The sequence below is a fragment of the Lontra canadensis genome, unplaced genomic scaffold, assembly GCF_010015895.1.
Source record: "Lontra canadensis isolate GAN:19392208 unplaced genomic scaffold, GSC_riverotter_1.0 scaffold38, whole genome shotgun sequence".
Lineage (NCBI taxonomy): Eukaryota > Metazoa > Chordata > Mammalia > Carnivora > Mustelidae > Lontra > Lontra canadensis.
This window is the reverse complement of record NW_022631032.1, coordinates 7,419,901-7,444,559: the sequence shown is the minus strand read 5'-3', so window position 1 is coordinate 7,444,559 and position 24,659 is coordinate 7,419,901. Positions and strand designations below refer to the sequence as shown.

The following is a 24,659-nucleotide window of genomic DNA, read 5'->3' as shown; positions in this document are numbered from 1 at the left end:
CAAATTACCAGAGGAAAAAACCAAGAAGTAAGAAAAGAATCAAGATGAACAAGTTATTTGAGAAGAATGAAAAAGCTTCTAACATAAGCCTTGAGAAGTTAAATAAAGCTATTGAAGTAGGAAAGTCATGTCTTCTGAGCCTTAGACCCAGAAAGGAAAGACTAATCAGGGTACTAGGAAAGTAACCAGTTACCCCAGTATTGTGCCTACAGAATCAATTACAACCTTATTTCCCAAGAACTAAAAACACTGAGATAAGAATAGTAGTGAATGAGCATTAAGGAGGGCCCATGATGTGATGAGCACTGGGTGTGACATGCAACTGATGAATTACTGAATTCTACATCTGAAACTAATGATGTACTGTATTTTGGTTAACTAAATTTAAATTAAAAAAAAAAAGAATACTAGTGAATCAAAGAGCAAAACAAGCTATAATTTAAAAAATAAAAATAAATAGATTTCTTATACAGAGTTAAGTCTAGGCCAACTGCAGTGTGCACATGTGATATGCCAGCCTCCATATATTCTATACAAACTTCAAAAAATTGAAGATTCTTGTTCACCAAATGGCTGACTAAATATGAATATTTGGGATTTAACTGTAAGGAAACTAATGAAAGTGAGTACTGGGACAAAACTCTATTTCTCAAAAGGCACCACTTTCAGTACTCCTGTCTCCAACCTCGACCTTAAATTATTTTGCTGGCGGCAGTCATACACCTAGAAAGCACCCCTTACAACAGGAACCCAAGGCAATCTAGTTGATTCAGTTACAATGGATGAAACTTTAATCCGCTACCATGTGGCTATATGAGGACACAGAATATTCTGTGTCAAGTCACTGAGAGCTGCAGAAACCTTAACAGACCACACAGTTTAATCTTCTAATCAAAGATGAAATTCCTCCGTAAAGAATGTGCCTCTCCTATTCAAATGCCTCACTGCAGTATTTATTTGTCCCATCAGCCTTTTTTAATTCTCTGAAAGCCTAGGTCACATTTCATGTCTACATTTTCTGTTGGCCTTGTATTCTGTGTGTGTGTAGCCCAGAGCCCAGCTAGACTGCAACCTTGATAAGAAAGGACAGCATTTAGTGCTGTACTACTTTAGCCTCATAAATTTTTGTGATTTGTGAAGATCTACTATCATGGGAGACTTTTCCACTCAGAAAATGTGTAGTATATCCCATTACCATACCTTGGAGACTTGCTCCTCTGACTGAGGTTCTGTAGGCAAAACAGTCCCTCCTTGTGCCTTCATTTCTTCTATGTGTTTATTCAAAGAAGTTAATTTGGCCTTAGCATGAAGTTTTAGTTTTTTTATTTTGTTATCAGCAGCTTTTCTTTCTTCCTGTCAGAGAACAATGACAGTAAATATATAAATGTTTGTTCATCATGTACCTCATACATAACAAAGTATTCTCAGGAGCCATCATTTTACAGTATTAGGGAAATAAGAATCACATTCTCCAATAATCTAAGTGAAAAAAAAAATCTAAGCGAATATTGTGTCTATTTTTTAGCCAATGCTTGGCAAGAAAAGAGAAAAACCACAGTACCTGTAGAACTTCATCTTTTTGCTGCAATTGAATGTCCTTCTCTCTAATGATTTCTTTTAGCTCCACCACCAACTGCTCAGCATAAGCCAGGCGCTCCAGAACATCCTCTTGTGTCCTATCATTAAATTCCATGTCAGGTTCTTGGGGTAATGCCTAGTATTTAGACAAAAAGTTGCCAGTGCATCAGGGAAAGAGTATTAGTGTCCAAAAGAGAGTTTCTTCATTCCAACTTCATCTTATCTTTTGCCCATTTCATTTCCATACTTAAGAAATCTTTCCAACTCTGATTTAATAATACCTATTATCATAGCCATTAAAATCATTATTTTGTAAATGTTAAGCATTTCACAAAACAAAACATTATCTCACTTATGGTATTATCCTAATTTTACCAAAGAGAAAAATAAAAGGAAGCAAAGATAACAAACTATTAAGTGGAGGAGCCCAAAATTTAATTTTAAGGGAGCAATTGAATAAAATTATCTTAACCACTAGGCAATACTGCTTGTCTTTCAGAAAACTAAAGGACTTCTTTTGATTCCTCATGTGGCTATCAAAAAATATAATACAAACTGTAAGAGAAGAGAAATATGTTTACAATAGCAAACATATTTTCAAATCAGAAAGGTGCTCCAGTTCTGCCACTTATTATTCAAACCTTTCCCAGGGAATAGGATATATACCTGAGGAGAAGTTAAAACAATTCATCCAGGATTTGATTCCCTTCACTGTGACTCACAGACTACAAACTTATAGGAGAAGGATCATTTATAAAGTATCAATACTTTATAAATCCTCTCTTCCACCTAGCAAAATGGAGGCTGCTCAAAACCTTCTATCTTAAATTCTTTCCCTCAGAAGAACATGGAATATATGTCTCATCAGTTTAATTCAGAACAGAGATACTCACAGGGTCTAGGGAAGCCCTCATATTCTCATCAGTGTCCTCTCCTGATAATTCATGCAAAACAACATTTGCTAATCCTGACAATCGGCTCAGCATTTCTGCAAGAAAAGAAAACACAGCAATCACTATAATGGATACAGACTTCTCATGTACTGTAACTATATCATCTATAAGTGAAATAAACTGTATAGGTGATATATATTAGACACAGAAAATAGCATGATGTCTTTAAAAATACATCTGAGTATGTACCGTGTAGTTACATAGTGTTCTTTTCGGTGGCAACTGCACTGCACTTCAATTACCACCAACATTTTCTAAATAAAATACAGATATGTAAATGTTTAGTGGCAAATAATATTTTTAAAGTTATCTTTAATCCCTTTTCTTTCATCATAACTTCATTTACAAACATGAACTTCTAACATTCTTTCCCTGGCCAGCACGTTATTTTCTCCTACTTTGCCAAATAAACCTATCATGCTGCAAAATTTTTCTTTTTATGCACCCCCATGAACGCCATTCTTTCAGGAGGGTTTCCTGATAAATTATGTGGTTTTGCTAAAATTTAAATATAATATTTAAATATAATATAATAAAATGTTAATATTCAAACAGCATTAAACTCCTATATTAGCAGAGAAGGAAAAGGAATTTACATCAGCAACCTATGCTGCTTCTGTATGAAATTAGAAAAAGAAGAGCGAAATAAAACAAATATAAGCAGATAAAAAAGAAACTACGGTTAGAGCAGAAACCAATAAAACTGAAAAGAGAAAAACAGAGAAAATCAATAAAACCAAAAGTTGGTTCTTAGGGAATGGGCTCAAACTTAAATGACCTAAAAATGTAACAAAGACAACTATATCAAGGAGAAGTTATATACAAACCTAATGGTAACCTTATATCAAAAACCACTAACAAATGTGCAAAGAATAAAGAGAAAGAAATCCAAATGTGTCACTAAAGAAAATCAGCAAACCATAACAGAGAAAGACAAGAAAGGATCAGAGAAAAGCTCCAGAAATGACCACACAAGTAATAAAATGGCAATAAATACATATCAACAATTATTCTGAAAGTAAATGGACTAAATGCTCCAACCAAAAGATACAAGGGGATAGACTGATAAAAAAAATAAAATCCATCTATATTGCCAATAAGAGACTCACTTCAGACCTAAAGACACAAGCAGATTCAAAGTGAGGGAATGAAGAAATACTTATCATGCAAATGGATGTCAAAAGAAAGCTAGAGTGGAATAGTTATATCAGGTAAAGGGGAGTTTAAAAAAAGACTGTAGCAAAAGACAATGAATAACTCTGTATAATAATAAAGGAGACAATCCAACAAGAAGACATAACAACTGTAAATATTTATACACCCACCCAGGAGCACCCAAATACATAAAACAATGACAAACATAAAGGAACTAATCCATAGTAATACAGTAATAGCAGGGGACTTTAACAACCCACTTACATCAATGGACAGATCATCCAAACAGAAAATCAAGAAGGAAACAATGCCTTTAAATGACACACTGAAACAGTGTGTGTATAAATGGATGATGGGCATAAGGAGGGCACCTGTATGCTATATGCAAGTGATTAATCACTAAATTCTAACCCTGAAACTAATACTGCACTATATATTAACTAACTTGAATTAAAATAAAATCTTCAAAGCAAAAAAAAATCTTGAAAAGAAAGAAACAAACAAATAAACTGGACCTTTTTTTTACACCATGCAAAAAAATAAATTCAAAGTGAAATAAAGACTTAAATGTGAGACCTGAAACCATAAAAATCCTAGAAGAGACACAGACAGTAACCTCTTTGACATTGGCCATAGCAACTTGAGAGATATCTCCTGAGACAAGGGAGAATAAGCAAAAATAAACAGTTGGGACTACATCAAAATAAAAAATTTCTGCACAGCAAAGGAAACATCAACAAAACTAAATGGCAACTTACAGAATGGGAAAAGATACTTGTAAATGACATATCCAATAAAGGGTTAATATCCAAAATATATGAAGAACTTACAAAATCCAACACCTAAAACCCAAATAATCCAATTAAAAAATGGGGAGAAGACATGAACAGACATTTCCCCAAAGAAGACATACAGATGACCAACAGACACATGAAAAGATGTTCATCATTACATTAAGGGAAATGCAAATCAAAACCACAATGATATATCATGTGTCAGAAGAGTTAAAAATCAACAACACAAGAAACAACAGGTGTTGTCAAGGATGTGGAGAAAACGGAAACTTCTTGCACTATTGGTGGAATACTAACTCGTGCAGCCAGTCTGGAAAAGAGTATGGAGGTTCCTCAAAAAGTTAAAAATAGAACTACCCTACAATCCAGCAACTGCACTACTAAGTATTTACCCAAAGCATAAAAAACACTAATTCAAAGGGATACATGTACTTATTTTTTTATTTGCAATAGCCAAGATATGAAAGCTGCCCAAGTGTTCTTCAATCGATAAATGGATGAAAAAGATGTGATATATATATGTATATACATATACATATATATATATAAAATAGAATATTATTCAGTCATAAAAAAGAATGGAACCTTGCCATTTGTAATTCCATGGTTGGAGCTAGAAGTATAATGCTAAATGAAATAAGTCAGTCAGATAAAGACAAATACCATATGGTATCACTCATGTGTAGAATTTAAGAAAAAGGTGAGCAAAGAGGAGAAAAAGAGAGAGAGACAAAGAAACAGACTCTTAATCATAGAGAACAAACTGATGGTTACCAGAGTTGAGGTGGGGGGTGATGGGTTAATAGGTGATGGGGATTAAGGAGTATACTTGTCATGATAAGTACTGGGTGATGTAAGGAACTATTTAATCCCTATATTGTACACCTGAAACTAATATAACACTACATGTTAGCTAAGTGGAATTAAAATAATTTTTTTAAGTTGGTTTTTTGAAAAGATCAAAAAATATGATAAAGCTCTGGCCAGGCTGATCAAGGAAAAAAAGAGAAGACACAAATTATCAATACCAATTATGAGAAAGGAAATATCACTATAGATCCAATATACATTAAAATATTATAAAATACATTAAAATGCTATAACACTACAAATTAACTCTATGCCCATAAATTCATCAACATAGAAGAAATGGGACAATTCTTTAAAAGATACAAGCTAACAAAACTCATTAAAGAAGAAAAAGACAACGTAAATACACACACACACACATAAATTCCTACATCCCTTATCTATTATTTATTTATTCATTCATTCAGATTATGTCAATAGCTAGTCCATAAACTCTTTGAAAGTGAAAGTATTAATACTTCGTAGGAAAAATCAAAACAGAACTATACTGTTCATAGCACTATTATAAATAATCATGCTAAATGTTATGTTTAATCATAAAATGTTGTTTGGCCTTTAAAAGCCTCAGCAGGGAGAAATACAAGAGCTCTTGCACAAAATAAGTACCTGAATAAAACCAATTTCTGCTAAAGTTTTCTTCTACTCTGAGTAGTAAATAATGTTTAGGGCAATCATGGTCCTTAATTAAGAAAGAAGTGGTGGAGAGTTTGTTTCTGTAACAGGTTATCCTGAATAATCTAACTAGCATATAACATTTAGGAAAGATATATGAAACAGGAAAGAAAACCAGTCCTCAAAGGGCAACATAGGACCATGTTTTAGTATATATGTAATTACTAGGAAGACAACACAGGCTCACATTTAAGTAAATGGGATCATATGTTACCACTCACTCAAGCTGTGAGACTCGTAACTATAGTTAGTTTAAAAAAAAAAAATCACAACCCACCATTACATAGACTAAACTTTCTTTTCAACTCTAGAGATTGAATTTTCTATAGTAATCATTAATGAAGGAAATGAACACCAAAACTAAAGAGTCTTTATTAGGCACAGAGATTTGCACTAATCAAAGAAAGTCATAGCAGAACCCAATTTATCAAACAAATTCACTTCATTTTCAGATTTTTCAGACCACATTAGGAACAAGCACATACACACACACACAAAATCAACCAACTGATGGGACTCTGAGAAGATGGGTGTAGGAGACAGCACTGATTGTGGATCTTCCTGAATTCCCACATAAAAACTGACAAAGCAGATAACAAAGCCAAAAACCTATATACAGCTTCCACAAAAAAACAAAAACTATGTTGCAAAATTTCCCACAAACTCTAAAATAAACACGATATAGACAAACCACCAGCAGCCAAAAGATCTGCATGTCAGTTGCTGTCCATATGGAAGGAAGAGGGAAGTGAAGGGGGATGGCAGAATGTTCCACCCCAAATATGCTATTTGGACATAAAGATTACTTTGAGCTAAAGGTACTTGAAAAACAGCAGGTATAAGAAGATGCTCTGACCTCCCCTTTTTCTTCCTGAAAGCAAGATATAAAACCTCACATAGAAGATGTCCTGGGAAAGTAACATTCTTATCTGCAGGGATGGAGACTTGAGGCTGAGAGGAATTTGTAAAAACAAATCTTGTCTGTGAATCCTTTATTAATTTGTCAGAGACAGAGGGAGAGAGAGTGAGCGAGCACAGGCAGACAGAGAGGCAGGCAGAGGCAGAGGGAGAAGCAGGCTCCCTGCCGAGCAAGGAGCCCGATGTGGGACTCGATCCCAGGACGCCGGGATCATGACCTGGGCCGGAGGCAGCCGCTTAACCAACTGAGCCACCCAGGCGTCCCTTGTCTGTGAATCCTTATCTTCCTAGTCACTTCTCCATGAGTAACTACCCCTTTGCCTTGTATCATTATCACAATTTACTGCTCTCTGTCCAACTCAATATATAAGTGTTCCACTCTAACTGCTCCTTTTGGTCTTCATATCCTTATGAGGGCTCCAGTGTCACTTAAAATTTATACTAAATAAATCTGTATGCTTTCCCTGTTAACCTGTCCTATGTAAATTTAATTCTCAGGCCCAGTGAAAAACCTTAAAGGGACAGAGGTAAAATAATGCTCCCCTATAAAAGCTGTTAAGAAGTGACAGACAGGATACCAAGAGAACCACAAAGGAGCTAGTGGATATTCACTGGAAAATGTGCTGAGCCAATTAAAGAACAGCAAATGAAAAAGAGGTATATCCTTTCTCCAACAGCACCTAAATGCAAGGAACCTGCAAGATCTGAAATGGCTAAAGAGTCTGGGCCCCATGAACTCTCAAAAATGAAGAGTCAGGGTTCTCTTTCAGAACAGGGTCTCTATTGAGGATGGAATCAAAATTCATTAAGACAGAGTCAAGAGAGAACAAAGGAAGACCCAGATAAAGAGAGCCAGGAGAGTGGAAAAAGAGCCTGGAAATCTCAGAAATCCAATGGCAACATTTTGAACCAACATTGGAAAACAATGTAAAAGGGAGCTCTGAAAAGTAAGCAAAGCTATCCAAAATAAATTTCCTTCTAAAAATTCAGCAACATTAAATTAACATAAAAATGAGCACCTGAAAAGTAACACAATTTCCATACAAAGTTATTATAAGAAAAAGCAAAATATCCATACAGAAAATGGAAGCATCTCAAAGAGCCATGCTCAAAATAACTCAGAACTACAACCTACTAAATCAACCAAAAGGACTAAAAGGCATTAAAAATGACATAAGACATGAAAAGCCATACATCAGAAGTTGAAAAACCCAAGACAACAGCAAGAGAAGAAAGGAACAAAGGAACCACAAAATAGAAACTATTCTAAAAAAACTGAAGAGGAAATACTTTCAAATTCATTTTATGAGAACAGCATCACCTGAATACTGAATCCATAGAAGGACACTACAAGGAAATTCTAGGCCAGTATCCCTGATGAAATAAATGTAAAAATCCTCAACAAAATACTAGCATACCCAATTCAACATCACATTAAAAGGATGATACACCATGTCAAGTACAAGTATTCCTAAGATGCAAGGATGGTTCAACATCCACAAATCAACAAATGTGATGCACATTAACAGAATGAAGGATAAATATCACATGATCATCTCAATGGATGCAGAAAAAGCATTTAAAAAATTTAACACCCTTTCATGATAAAAATTGTCAACCAGTTAGGTACAGAAGGAATGTACCTCAATATAATCAAGGCCATATATGATAAGCCCACAGTTAACATCACATTCAATGGCACAAAGCTAAAAGCTTTTCCTCTAAAATCAGGTTTAAGGATCCTGTTCTTACCACTTCTATTCAATATAGTATTAGAAGTCCTAGCCAGATCAATTAGGCAAGGAAAAAAATAAAAGGCATCCAAATCAGAAATAAGTAAAATTGTCTCTGTTTGCAGATAACATGATTTTACATGCAGGAAATCCTAAAGACTCCACCAAAAAATTATAACGACTAGAGGTGCCTGGGTGGCTCAGTTCATTGGGCGTCCAACTCTTGATTTGGCTCAGGTCATGATCTCAGGAGTGTGGGATCAAGCCCTGCATCAGGCTCAGCACTCAGCATGGAGTTTGCTTGAGTTTCTCTCCATCTGCCCTCCCCCTTGCTTAGCCCTTTTCTCTCTTTCTCTTCAATATGTATCTTTTTAAAAAATTATTACAACTAATAAATGAATTCAATAAAGTTTCAGGATGTAAAATCAATATATAAAAATTATTATGTTCCTTTATACCAACAACAAGCTACCCCTCCTAAATTAAGAAAATAATCCCACTTATCTTAGCAGTTTAAAAAAATAAAGTACTTAGGAATAAATTTAACTAAGGAAGTAAAAGATCTATACACTGAAAATTATAACACATTGAAGAAAGGAATTCAGAAAAAAACATAAAAATGGAAAGATGTCCATATTCACAGACCTAAAGAACATTTTTAAAAATCCATACCACACTCAAAGCAATCTACAGATTCCATGCAATCCCTACCAAAATTCCAATTCCTTTTTTTTTTTTTTCCACAAAATTTTTTTTAAAAGTCTAAATCATATGGAACCACAAAAAACCCAGACTGGAGAAAGCAATCTTGAGCAAGAGCAAAGCTGGAGGCAACATGCTTTTGGTTTCAAAATATACCAAAGCTAGATGGGTGATGAGTATTAAGGAGGGCAATTGTTATGATGAGCCCTGGGTGTTGTATGTAAGTGATTAATCACTGAATTCTGCTCCAGAAACTAATATTACCCTGTATGTTAACTACCTAAAATTTAAATTTAATAATTTGGGGAAAAATATATACCATAAAGCTATGGTAATCAAAACATTAAGATATTTGCATAAAACAGTCATACAGACTAATGGAACAGTCTAAAGAGCTCAGAAATAAATCCATATATTTATAGCCAATTGATCTTCAAAAAAGGTGCCAAGAACACACAATGGGGAAAGGACAGTCCCTTTAATAAACAGTGTTGACAAAACTGGTATCCACATGCAGAAGAGCAAAACTGGACCCTTATCTCACACCACATAAAAAAATCAACTCAAACTGTATTAAAGACTTAAACGCAAGACCTGAAATTATAAAACTAGTAGAAGAAAGCATGGGGGGAAGCTTCTTGACATAATTTCTTGGATACAACCTGAAAAGTACAAACAAAAGCAAAAAAAGACAAATGAGATTGTATCAGACTAAAAAGCTGCACAGCAAAGGAAACAAAAGAATAAAGAGGCAACCTACAGAATGGGAGAAAATATTTGCAAACATCTGATAAAGGATTAATATCCAAAATACACAAGAAACTCAAACAACTCAATAGCAAGAAAACAACCTTGTTTTAAAATGGCAAAGGAACTGGACAGACATTTCTCCAAAGACGACATATAAATGACCAAAATATACGTGAAAAAATGCTCGACACCAAAAATCACCGGGGAAATATAAATCAAAACTACAATATCACACCATACCGGTTAGGATCGCTATTATCAAAAAGACAACAGATAACAAGCATTGGCCAGGATGTGGAGAAAAAAAAGAAACCTTGTACACTGTTGGTAGGAATATAAATTGATACAGCTATTATAGAAAACAGTCTGGAGGTTCCTCAAAAAATTAAACATAGAACTACCATGTGATCCAGCAATCCTACTTCTGGATATATATCCAAAGGAAAAGAAAGCAGTATCTTAAAGAGATATCTGCAATTTCATGTTCATTGCAGCATTACTTACAATAGCTAAAATATAGAATTACCTAAGTGTCCATTGACAGATGAACAGATGAAGAAAATATGTTGCATATACACAATGGAATATCACTCAGCCCTAAAAAAACAATGAAATCCTGTCATTTATGAGAACATGGATGAACCTGGAGGACATTATGCTAAGTGAAATAAATGCCAATACAGAAAGACAAATACTGCACGATCTCACTTATGCTAGAATCTAAAAAAGTCAAATTTGTAGAAGCAGACAGTAAAATGATGGTTGCCAGGGAAAAGTGGGTGAGGGAAATAAAAAGATGTTTGTCAAAGTATACAAACTTTCACTTACACAGGAAGAACAAATTCTGTATAGCATAGTGACTACAGTTAATAACACTGCATTGGATACCTGAAATTTGCTGAGAGAGTACATCTTAAATGTTCTCACCACACACACAAAAGGGCAATTATGTGAGGTGATGGGTATTTCCCATTTTTTAATTAGCTTGATTGAGGTAATCATTTAACAATGTATATGTATAGAGAAACATTACATTGTACACCTTAAATATATACATTTTTGTCAATTATACCTCAATAAAGCTCAAAAATAACAATGACAATATATACTTCCAATACTAAAACAATCTTAACAAAAATTAATAGCTATCTGTAAATTTTATACAACATCTAACAGTGCAGCAGAGCATAAACAGTAGGTGTATGATAGATATAAATCAAATTTACTTGCAAACCCTGCTGAACACATGCATGTTTTCTTTGGTTTGGAATAAAACAGAAAAACCCAGAAATGAAGAGGAAACTCAAGTAGTAACTGAAAGTTTAAAAAATAATTTTGGCAATGAAGATGAAACTAAAAATTTTTTTTAAAGTAAAATGAATAATCAGAATAAATCATGCCTTAAGAAAAATAGAAAGTGGGGCACCTTGGTGGCTCAGTCATTAAGCATCTGCCTTCGGCTCAGGTCATGATCCCGGGGTCCTGGAATCAAGCCCCACATTGGGCTCCCTGCTCAGCGAGAAGCCTGCTTCTCCCTCTCCCACTCGCCCCTGCTTGTGTTCCCTCTCTCACTGTGTCTCTCTGTCAAATAAATTTTTTTTAAAAAATTAAAAAGAAGAAAAATAGAAAGGTAAGATAAAGAATAATTTTACAGGGGTGCCTGGGTGGCTCAGTGGGTTAAGCCGCTGCCTTCAGCTCAGATCATGATCTCGGGGTTATGGAATCGAGTCCTGTATCGAGCTTTCTGCTCGGCGGGGAGCCTGCTTCCCTCTCTCTCTCTCTGCCAGCCTCTCTGCCTACTTGTGATCTCTCTCTGTCAAATAAATAAATTTAAAATCTTTAAAAAAAAGAGTTAAAAAAAGAACAATTTTACAAATCAAAAAGAAATTACCTATAAGCTAAACATTGCAACTACCTTATGATCCAGCAATTTTATCTCACAGAATTCACACAATAACCTATACATTAGTGCCCATAACAGCTTCAGTTTTAAAAACCCAAAATTGTAATCAGCAAAGAAGTCCTTCAACAAGAAAATGATTAAACATACATAGCAAAGAATACTACACAGCAATAAAAAGGAACAAACTACTGATACATCCACTAATTTAGCTATGTCTCCAATTATGTTGAATTTAAAAAAGAGAGCCAATTTTCCAAAAGTTACGTATTATATAGTCCTATTCCTATATAATATTTTTGGAATCACAGAATTTTAGAAATGGAAGACAGATTAGTGGTTGCCAGTACTTAGGGAGGGGTTGGAGGTAGTAGGGTAGAAGAAGGTGGCTAAAGTTATAAAAAAGCAACACAGGGGTCTTTGTGGTGTTGGAACAGATCAATATCTTAACTGTGGTGGTGGATACATGAACCTACACAAGTAATAAAATTGTACAGAACTTACACACACACAAACATGCAGAGACAAACATACAAATAAAACAGGGTATGTACTAATGTTGGTATCCTCACTGTGATATTATTCAACAATTTTCTAAAATTTTAACCATTAAGAGAAACAAAACAAACTGTACAAGGGATCTCTGTTTTATTTTATTACAACTGCATATGATTCTATGGTCGTCTCAATTTTTAAAAGGAAAGAGAAAGTAAAAGAAATGTACTACTATGTACACAATGTGATGCCCTATAATTTGATCCTGGAATAGTTAATGGAGAAACTAATGAAATTTGGAGAAAATATGGAGTTTAGCTATGATTCAATCCTTGTTTCTTAGTTTTGACAAATGCACTTTGCTAATGTAACAGGTTAACATTAGGGAATACTGGGTCAGAAGCATACTGAACTCTAAACTATCTTTGCATATTTTCTATAGTAAACCTAAAATTATTCCTAAGAATTTATTTTAAAAAAATTTTTAAAGTTAGGTCATAAAAAAGGAATCAGGAGAAAGTGGTAAAGATTGATGAGTCAAATTCCCTGAAGAAGAAAAACAAAGTTACAGAAAAAACACACATCAAAAAAAAAAAAAAAAAACTAAACTAAAAAATACTTACCTGAAATTTTTAATTCCTGAAGTCTGAAGCTACATATTGAAAAAGCCCACCATGTAGCAGAGAGTAACAACCCAGAATGATCAACAAGACATTCCAGTAAAATTAATGGACTTAAAAATAATCCTTTGTGATTCAGGTCAAAAGATCATGTGTAAAATTTTTTAAAAAGAAAAGAAAAGAAGACCACCCTCAGACTTTTCAACAGCAATGTGTTTGCCAGAAAAAAACTGGAGTTACAGATTTGAGATATTCAAGGAAAGAAAATGTGAGCCAAGGATTTTATTTTCAGCAAAAATGACCTTCAGATATAAAAAACGCAGAGAGAATGTTAAAAGCAAGCAAGAAAATTCATGATAAAATTTCCCATGAGCCTTTCCTAAGGCATCTATTAAAGAGAAGGCTTGAGACAACCAAAATGACTAAAGAAACATCATTATGGGGTCCCTGGGTGGCTCAGTCAGTTAAGCATCAGCTTTTGGGTCAGGTCATGATTCCAGGTTCCTGGGATACAGCCCTGCACCGGGCTCCCTTCTCAGTGGAAAGTCTGCTTCTCCCTCACCCTCTCGTTCTGTTCATGCTCTCTTTCTATCTCTTCCAAATAAATAACTTAAAAAAAAAAAAGAATCATCATCATAAAGACTGGTAGTAAGCACTAAATATACAGTTACTTGTAGAACTAAGACTGGGATGCAGAGAACATAATATTTAATGATTATATGCTCTGACAATACATATGGCTACTGTAAAGAAAAACTGGGAGGAATGTGAATAACATATCCAAAAAGAAAAAAAAAAAAAAACCTTTTAGAACTGTTTGCAATAACCAAAATTAGTGGTGGTGTATCAGTACAGTTATTCCTTGACAACTGTGTATGTGTCATGTGGAATTGAAGTAAATGAGCAATTAACAGGCATAGTAATTCTATCAGATTTTCAGTATGAAAAAAGGAAATACAGGTCCGGGCGCCTGGGTGGCTCAGTCGTTAAGCGTCTGCCTTTGGCTCAGGTCATGATGCCAGGGTCCTGGGATCAAGCCCCGCATCAGGTTCCTTGCTCAGTAGGAAGCCTGCTTCTCCCTCTCCCACTCCCCCTGCTTGTGTTCCCTCTCTCACTGTCTGTCAAATAAATAAATAAAATCCTAAAAAAAAAAAAAAAAGGAAATACATGTATAAAACAGAAGAAATTAAAAACCTCAAGATAAAAACTGATCTTGAATTTGGATTGAAAGTATCAGTATGAACTTACAAGGTATTTTTACTTTAGTACTTCTATTTTCCTAGCTCTGTCCACTGAAAAGCCTTAAAAATAAGGACAAACTGAGAAGCAATGAACATCTCTAGTGCCAGATTGGGATCTTGCAATGCTATTTCCCGTTAAATTTTCTTTTTTCTTAAATAGCAGAGCTTCTTAGAGAAATAGCTACCAGTTCTGCAGTAGGAAATGTACAAGATGAGCCTGAAACATCTTGTGATACAAAATAGCAAGGAAGCTATCAAAAATTAACTAAAGTCAGATGGGATTGGGAGGGAGACAAACCATAAGAGACTCAATCTCACAACACAAACTAAGGGGGGGGGTGCAGGTAGGGAGAGGGTGGTGGGGTTATTTACACTGGGGAAGGTATGTGCTGTGGTGAGTGCTGTGAAGTGTGTCAACCTGGCGATTCACAGAGCTGTACCCTTGGGGCTAATAATACATTATATGTTAATAAAAAAAAATAAATAAAAAGTTTTTTTTAATTAAAAAAAAAAAAATTAACTGGAGTCATGTCAAGAGACCTGGGCACCAAACTGGGTTGGTTCTCACAGGCCAAAGGAATAAATGAGTTTCTAAGAAGAGTAGGAATTGCAATATATTGAAACCCATGAAAAATATTTAATTCGACAAGTTCATAATAATTAAACTAGTCACCATCTAAACTAAGTATCTTGAAAAGTAGCCAAGTCAAGGATTTATCTGGTCTTTTCTATTTGAACTTTACCATTCAGGAACCAAATATAGATAAGAGGATCCATCTCCATATAAAATTATTCCAGCTAATAAATGAAAACAAAATGGTAGAACTGGAATATTTAGTCTATTATTTTGCATCTCCTTTTGAATCCATGGATGTAGACATTGAGCATCAACAAATAATAATAACAACAACAACAAAATATTTTGAACCTTCTGATAAAAGACTATACCACAACCTATAGTTTTTGTTTTGTTCGTTTGTTTGTTTTTTTAAAGATTTTATTTATTTATTTGAGAGCGAGACAGTGAGAGAGAGCATGAGCGAGGAGAAGGTCAGAGGGAGAAGCAGACTCCCCATGGAGCTGGGAGCCCGATGTGGGACTCGATCCCGGGACCCCGGATCATGACCTGAGCTGAAGGCAGTCGTCCAACCAACTGAGCCACCCAGGCGTCCCCACAACCTATAGTTTTGATGGAGATCAAACCTCAGTCTGAAGAAGCCTCTGGATCCAGCTGCTAATTTGCAAGAACTGCAAAGGACATAGGAATATGCTGAATTGCCCCATGAAAGTGAAATTCTCAAAGTGTGGGAAATTTCATAGGTTAAAAAAATCCAAGTTCTTCAACAGAAATTGTAGGGAAAAGACTTAATACATAACAAGTTAAAAGGGTGGGGGGAGGAGGAGACAAGATTCACATTTGATGATAAAACTAGAGAGAAACCACAAGGAAATGATTTCTATGAAAAGAAGGAGAACATGAAGGAGTTTCTTGGATGACTAACAAAGTTAGATTTCTTGACCTCAGAGTTATGACAAGAATGCCTACTTCTTAATAATTCATCAAACTATATACTTTTTAGTGTGTTTTTTGTAGTTGAGTTTTGTTTTACAATAAAAAGGTCTTTGAAAAAAATCAATTAATAGCTAGAGCTGTCCATAAGCGAGTTACTGGACTTAAAACCTGGACTGGTCACATACCATGACCTATAAATACCTTAATCACTGGCCATTTTCCATAATTTTCACTTCAAATTCTCCAACCAACCTCCATCTCTCCTCCACCACAGCCCTGCTATTTGCACCCACACTTTCTGCTCTAGGAAGTCTGGATCTTACTGCTACTGCTACTACCTTTAGAGCTAAATAGAAAATTACTGAGATTTCAGACATTGTGACAATGTCTGCAACCATTTTAAAACCATAGGCCCTTTAGAGAAATGTGAAACATATGTACATATGTACACATCCAAGGTGGTATGACCTAAATAAAAACTTTCATATCTCACCATTAGCCCAGAACATTGTTATGGTTATGTAATTTCAATTGGGAAAGTATTTTTTTTTTCATTTTCCAAACACACAATTAAAATCCTGAATGTTTTCTCAAACTAAAACACCATCTTTCTCTCCCCTGCACCACTGGTATCCACCACTACCATGTGTGAGATTCTCATTCATCCTCCCTAGGAGAGTGTGTCTTCACCAGCATCCTATCAAAAATTACTGCACATGGACATATACAGATGAACATAGGACAACAATAATAGTAATGGTAACAATTACTGAACAATATGTACCACTTTGCATACATTTCTCTATAATGCTCACAAAATATACAAGATCAGTATTATCATTGCCATTTTAAGATAAGGAAAACTGACAAGAGAAATTAATACATTTCAAAATCTATCTGCTAAATAAGCATTACTGAATACGATAAAAAGCTCTTCAAATGAAAAGTGGGTTACTTTTCTCACATAAGTTTAAAACCATGTATATCTGAGGTAAGATCACTATTAAGATGTACCATTTCAGGTCAAAGTAAAAGGGAGTTTCTCATAGATTGATTCAGTAATCCAAGAGGTCCAGGAGAAGGTAGGTAGTATAGTGGAAAAAGCACCAAATCAGGAGCCAAGAACTGAGTTTTCAGTTCTGGCTCCAAAAGAAAGAGGCTATACTCTGCTGGGTAAGTTATTTTACAGTTTCCTTATCTTCAAATGAAGAAGACTGACAAGAAGCACTCTAATGAACAGTATTATGACTCCATGATTCAAGAGTAATATTTATATAGCTGTTGACATAAAAGGAATAATATGGAAATGTAATTGGGAAAGGCATCTCAAGCACAGTTAAGTGCTTTAGGTTGTTCAAAGGTAGAGAACTTGAGGGCAAAAGAGACACTAATTAGTCATGCTTAAGCAAAATGAAGGAGGATGGATCTCCCCCTCTTTTTAGGCTCACTATAGGGCAGATATGAACAAAAGCATATATAAAAATTAGTAAAGGGAAAAATACTCATGTTCACAGTAAGAAATTTATGTAAGGAATATATGTGACCGTTGGACAAAAAATCCTCTTGCTACTGTTTTATAAAGCACCAGAATCATGAGTACCAACTTGGGAAAAGAAAAAATAAAGGGCTTCAGGCAATGGCCAACCTCCAATAGAACACTTAGGCAAATAAAACAATCTTCCAAAGTCATTGCTGGCCACACCTTCCACAAATGCTGCCACAGGATCTCAGCACTTGTATGTTGAGGTGGCACCTGGAATTTAATAAGTATTATTTTCTCACAGTCTTCACTTCTTGCTATATATAATTATTCTCAAAATACCCACTTGGCATGGAGCATAATGCCAGGAGCCACAAAAATTTGAAAAGAAATATAAGGCATGCCTCTAAGCACATAGAACTTAGTACAAAGGCATTGGAAAATAAAGACAGTAACTGAAGACAGTGCATGCCTGGGAGCTCATCTGTTTGCTTTGGAATTTAAATCATGTTTTCCCAAAGAAACAACACAGAAAACAGTGATATCTCCAAGCCACTCCTCTAATTTATTTAATGCGTACTTGGTTAAACCTCAGTAGTTTTCCTTAATTCTCAATATGATCCTCAATCAGTTTGAGGATCTAAGAGGATATGCTAGATAGCAGGGGAAAAGCATATCCAATATTAAGACGTAATTTTACAATTACAAAATGAAAAGCTAATATTTATTCATTAATAAATTTAGAAGTAAATGGTGGTTAATAATTTATATACACAGCACTATACACTAAGTACTGAAACAGTAAAAAATAAAGTGATAGCTTGACATATAAAACAATCTATCTCATTACCTTTTTTATTATTAAAACAAACCCAACAAGGATGTACTATCAATATCTCCAGTTTTAAGCTGAGTAAACTACAACATAAAGGAGATTAATTGGACTAGTCACAAAGCTCCATAAAGCTTCTTGGTTGGAGGAGATAAACAAAAGATAATCTATTTTCTCAGTAACCTCATCACCCAACATTCTTCACGGGGGCTGTAAATAGAGCTGGGGCTATGAGAGCACTCATATACTTACATATACTTACACTTCTACAAGCACTCTTTTTTGAGCAGTACATAAACTAAAATAAAATGATTCAGAGTGGTATGGCCCAAAGAATCCCACGTTTATACCACAGATATGTTCACACAAGGACACAAGGATATACGTACATGTTTATGATGTCTAATACTGAATACAACCTGATGTCCATCAATAGAGGACACGCTAAATACATTTCGATATTTCTACAGGGAATGCTGCACAGCCTTTTAAAAGAATGAGGTAGGTTAGGGATGTATGGGTGGCTCAGTTGGTTAATAAGTGCCTGCCTTCGGCTCAAGTCACGATCCCAGGGTCCCAGGATCGAGCCTTGCATTCCCCTGTCTGGTTCTCCCTCTGCCTGCTACTCCCACAGCTTGTGCACGTGCTCTCTTTCTCTCTCTCTCTCTCCCTGACAAATAAATAAATAAAATCTTTTTTTAAAAAGTAAACAAAAGGGATGATATTTAAAAAAGAATGAGGTAGTTTAATACTTATGGATAGAGAAAAATATAGTTATTAAGTGGCAAAAGAAAGGTGAATAACAGTATGTGTATCATGATCTCACTTGTGGGAGAGAAAAAGGAGGAGAATATACGTGCTTGAGTATGATCAGAAAGTTTCTTAAGAAGAAACAAGAAATTATCTATAGCACTTTACTTCAGCAAAGAGGAGAACAGGAAAAAAGGTCAGTAGCTAGAGAAAAAAGAGATTTTTGTTGTTATTTTTTTTTATTGAATTTCATTTTACCAAAAATGATTTTGCTGATTTTTACATGGCTTAATTAAAAATATAGTATTATTGAGCCTAGCCTCTTTTTATGTAGTGGTTCCTAACAAAAGACTGGTATGTAATGATCAGTGATGAGATAAGTTCCAAGTGATTTATTCCTTATACTTTTTTTAACCAAAAGAAGTTTATGAATGATTTATTTTTATAAATTAGTAAAATCAATATCCCTTTAATTAATCCATTAATGCGAAGGGGGGGGAGGAAGGGGCCTTTAAGAGTCAAACAGAAGGGAAAAAAATTACCACCTAAAGATGGTTTTTATGGGGGCACCTGGGTGGCTCAGTGGGTTAAAGCCTCTGCCTTCAGCTCATGTCATAATCCCAGGGTCCTGGAATCCAGCCCTGCATTATAGGGCTCTCTGCTCAGCGGGGAGCTTGCTTCCTCCTCTCTCTCTGCCTGCTTCTCTGCCTACTTGTGATCTCTGTCTGTCAAATACATAAAATCTTTAAAAAAAAAAAAAAGATGTTTTTATGGTTTTTAGGAGGTTCTATCCCAGAAGAATGGAGGTCCAAAAAAAAAAAAAAAGGTTCTCCCATCCAGCCTGAAGGTCCTTAGATATGTAACAACCTTTTTGTAAATTAAGTAAACAACTTTATGTGGTCCCCAAATTGGGTTGGGAGTGTCCTAAAGAGTGGGCAAGAATTTACTTTCCATCCTTTTAAATATGTTTTTGTATATGTCTACTGTGATGGGCACACTGCTATCCATAATTAAATATAATATATTTGGAATAGACTTGCTCAAAAATGTTTTATTGATAGGGTGTGTAAAAATGTTTGCGAACTACTGGATATGGTTAAACAAATGTAATGCAGTGAAGAGGAAAGCATTAGATGTTCACTCCATGGTCAAGGGATGAAAACTAAAAGCTGAGAAACGATCAGTGTATAATATTTGCAACTTTTTAGTTCTCTTCAACTTTTCCTATATCTATTCCATGACCAAATCCTGCCATTTTCAACCTAACATTTACTGGGTTTAACTATTCAGTCATTCTGGCCATACAAATTTAATTATGTTTCTGGAAAGGCCTCCAAGACTCTCTGTACAGAGTATTCCACTCCCATCTTGCAAAGAACTTTAAGATCCTTTAAAAGCTCGGAAAGCTTCTAACAATCGCCGAAAGTGAAAGTACTTATGCAGTGACTAAATATCTCTGTCCCACACTTAAACTGTCCTTTCCCCATAGACCAACTGGAACTCTTTAAATAAGCCAGACAAATATATTCCTCCATTTGTCAAGGGACTCACCCTCCCCTTCCCCCAACACAGCACTCTCGTTAAGCAGATAAATATCTTGCACACCACCAAATCAAGTTCTTTTTCCTCCAGAACTTTCTTCAGGGTTCCCTTTCCTCTAACTGCCTGCGCACCTCTGATTCCCTGGATTTTAGTGCTGATGGCATCGCCAAGATCATTCCTCTCCCCGAATCTCACCAGCAATTCATTACCAGGATCGTTTGACAGGCACCCTTTTTGTGTTGTAGCTCCACTGTTTATCTGTGATCTCCGCCTTCAGGAGCTTTGATTCCTTTGGGTCCCGCCTCTCTTTCCCGACACGAAGTTTGTTTAGGGCCTGAAAACAGGGGCCGGGCAGGTTCTCTCAGACGTCAGCTACTGCGTAACTAGGGCGGCCTAAGCAGGCCGCTCACGGAACGAAGCCGAGCGGACAGGACTGACCCGAGAGCCCCTCTGTCGCCCCCGGAGAAGAAACGTCCTGGGCCGGGGGCAGACCACGCATATGTGCCTCGAGGCCGCGCAGGGGTGCCTCGAGGCGGCGCAGGGAGACCCCGAAGCCCTTCGACGGGGCCAGTTTGCTTGTGAGCAACTAGAAGTAGGCTTGGTAGGTGAGGGGAGGCGTGTGTAGGGCCGGATCCCGGACTGAATCAGGAAGAGGAAGGGCAGGGAAGCGACCCGAGAGTGGCCGCTTCAGCAGTCCCTGCGCAGGGGTGACCGTTAAAAAGACTCAAGGAAGGGAAGAGTTGGGAAGTATCCCTCACTCACCTGGAAGAGGTTGCGGCCGGAGGCACCAGCTGCCCCCTTCCAAATTTAAGCCACGTCAGCTCGGGAATCCCGTCCGCGACACCTACCACCGCCGCGCCCGGTCAAGGGACTCAACCACTCGCAGTTGGGACGGAAGATGGGATTAGGCCATGAACCAATCCCGGCTACCCGCGGAGCGTTACCAGGGAGACCAGGCACGCCTTGTTTGTAACTAACCCATCAACAATGACGGAAACCAATCAACACTAGGAAATTCTCTGCTTCCTCAAAGAAAGAGCCAATGGTCTCTAAACAGTGGAGGAGGGGCGGAGTCAAACGTGAGCAAGTGTTCCGGAAGAAGATCTGCGGGAGAACCGGAAATGCAGGGAGGGCGGGCTTTCTGCGGTAGGTCAGGTGTTAAGCTGTGTAAAGGGGACGGGCTGCTCACTCTAGTGCCCTTGCGTTGCTGGTGGTAACTCGCCAATATTACAGCTTGGGCTTTTGCGGAGCCCCGTACTGCGAGTACCAGGTGTCATAGGATTGTTGAGTGAGCTTTGAGAAGGGAGTGGGGATATGGGTTTTGCTCTTAGAATCGTAAAATATCAAGAACCCCAAAGTAGGTCGTCTAATGTGATTTTTTCATTTTACTGACAAAAAAATAAGAACCGGAATAAAGTCACCCAAAGATAAATGGTGACTTGGAGATTAGAACTCGGACTAGAACCTGGCAGCTTCATGAAAGAGAATCTGAGATGTCTCTAAGGACACGAGTGGGAGAATAGGGAATGCTACTAGAACAGTGCCTCCGAGGGAGTGACGTTTGAGCTGGGACTTAAGCAAAAGGTGAGATTTGAGGTCCAGGTCTGCAGTTGGAGTCAGTGAGAAGCTCCAGTAATTGTCACTGAAATCATGCATGCTCTCCTAAAGGCCTAAGGAAAGAGGGGAAAGCCAGCTCCCTTGACTTCAGGTACTCTTCACAATAAGACCATTAGTTTGAATTTATTGCTAGCCCACTATATGCATCCTCACGCTAATTTTTACATAACTCTTTGAGATTCAAACATCAGCTAAGTCCTACCCTGACTACTCACCTTTCATAGCAGTCCCCTGCATGCACTATACCCTTTCTCTGCTTATTTTTTCCCTAAGCACTTTGCCATCTTTATTTCATTTATCTTTATTTTCCCTCTCCTCACTAAACTATTCCTTCCACAAGACAGGAATTTTTGTCTCTCGATCTCAACTGTATCTCCCTCCAGGTCCAAGAACAGTATGCAGTAGAGCACTCAGTATCTTTGGAATCCATGAAGTAGGTATGATTGTCATCATCTTACACTGGACAAAATAAGGCTTGAAAAGATTAAGTAATTTGCATAAATTCACATAATGAGGGGCAGAGCCAGGATTTGAAGTTATCAAATGCCGAAGCTGCCATCCTTCATCAGTACATTATATTCTCTTATCCCTGACTGTACCCACCCAGGAAAGCCTGGTTCGGTGCAACCATCAGTCTTCACGCCTACCCAAATTTGGAGTGCAGAATGCTGCAGGAGAAAATCTGACGTAAGGGAGATGGTTACTTCTACACATTCAGTTTCCAATTTCACTCCATCCTCAGCACACCCCCAAATCTTTGGTGTGTTTTCAGCTTCCTCTCCCAATTCCCACAACAGTTACTCAAACCTTTAACATCCTCTTCACATTCCCAGCAGATGTACTTAATTTTTCTCTCAGAGAAAATAGGAACCATACACAAACATTGTCTTTCTCCATAATTCCTTGTTTTCACATTCAGCCTTAGAACAGATCTTCCAGTTTTAACAGAATGAAATTTTCTTATGGGAGAAGAGATTAGAAAATTGTCCGTCTAGTAAGTAGGTATTCTTAAGGCCCTGCCTTTCATTCTTGGGTCAGCACAGAGTGGTCATTCAGTGAGAATTACAAGGATCACTAGGCAAATGAAGGAATAATAATACTGGGTGGAGGTTAAAGAGCTGAACTGAGGGCACTGAAAGACTGGAAGTTATTTAGAATGCAATTTAAGGAAAGCAGTTTAGGCCTTGAGAAAGTGATCAAGATAATAAAAGATAACTAGGAGTTGACCCATCAGGTAAAAGAGAACAGAGCAATGGAGGCAAATGGAGCAGCATGTGCATGGACTATTTGAAGAACAACATGAGTAACATGAACAGGTAGACAAGGAGTAGGTCATGAAGTGGTGTGTGATATTTTATGGTGAAGGATTTGGATATTATTCTGAACTCTAGAGCAGTTAGGGACTACAGAAATCACAGAAGCCTATCATCACTCAGTTACTTGTCCCTTACAGAGTGACCACTCCTCAATTAAGAGTTCAGTGATAACACTTTGGGGGACAGGAAATTTCACATCCTCTCTGATTTACTATTACCCAGTTCCCTCTTGGTCTTCTTTTTTCCAGTTTTTTTCCTCCTTATTCTCACCTTCCCTTATGCCAAATAAAAATTTATCCCAAAACCTTCAGGCAGCCTTATTTATTAATGTATTCTTCGTACCTAAGGTAGTATCTTCAACAGAGTACATGTTCAATAAATAATTGTTAAATGAATAAATGTTTAAATTCATAAGATGTATCTGATGTATAAGTATGCCAATATATCTTAAAATATGAAAGATATAAAAATTTCTTGAGAAATATAGGATAAATAAATGTATATACAAAAATTATAAAATTGGGATGCCTGGGTGGCTCAGTTGGTTAAGAGTCTGCCTTTGGCTCAGATCATGATCTCAGGGTACTGGGATCGAGCCCCCCTCGCCCAATCAGCCTCCCTGCTTGGTGGGGAGTCTGTTTCTCTCTCGAGCGCATGCACGCACACTTTCTCTCTCTCTCTTTCTCTCTCACAAACACACATAAATTTTTTTAGACAATCCTCTCTGGGGGACAATAATTTAAAAAACATATAAAATCACACAGTTATATCAATAGATGAAAAAATTTGACACAATTAAACAGCTGTTCATACCAAAAAACAAAAACGAAAACAAAAAAAAAACCTTCAGGAAACTAGGAATAGAAGGGAACTGCCTCAACCTGATAGAGAACATCTACAAAAAACTCACAGCTAATATCATTCTTACTGGTTAGAAAAAAAAAAAAAAAAGGTTTTCTTCCCCCTAAGATTGGGAACAAGTCAAGTACATCCTTTATCACCACTCCTATTTAACATTTTACGGGAATTTCTATCTAATGTAAGACAAGATATACAGATTGGGAAGAAGTAAAACTATCTTTGTAGAACATGATTATATATGTAGAAAAACCCCTAATAAACTAAGAAACAATAAAAAGCAAAAACAACAAAACCCTCACCTGGAACTAATAAGCAACTATAGTAAGGTTGTAGGACAAAAGGTTAATGTACAAAAATCAATTGCTTT

General features: G+C 36.5%; 1 protein-coding gene across 5 annotated transcripts in view; it reads right to left on the bottom strand.

Moving 5' to 3' along the window:
* The window catches only part of GOLGB1 (golgin B1), a 108,295-nt gene extending 86,920 nt beyond the window's left edge, over window positions 1-21,375 (bottom strand). For 2 of the 5 annotated variants that reach the window (XM_032869559.1, XM_032869561.1), the window contains exons 1-4: window positions 21,261-21,375; window positions 2,472-2,566; window positions 1,562-1,714; window positions 1,201-1,353 (exon numbers count right to left, since the gene is read on the bottom strand). In XM_032869559.1, the coding sequence (XP_032725450.1) occupies window positions 1,201-1,353; window positions 1,562-1,714; window positions 2,472-2,564 (399 nt within the window). In that variant the 5' untranslated portion in view covers window positions 2,565-2,566; window positions 21,261-21,375. Of the gene's footprint in view, window positions 1-1,200; window positions 1,354-1,561; window positions 1,715-2,471; window positions 2,567-20,707; window positions 20,835-21,260 lie in introns of those variants that run through there. The other 3 variants (XM_032869556.1, XM_032869558.1, XM_032869557.1) reach the window with 2 other exon arrangements.
* Window positions 21,376-24,659: the final 3,284 nt, after the last annotated feature.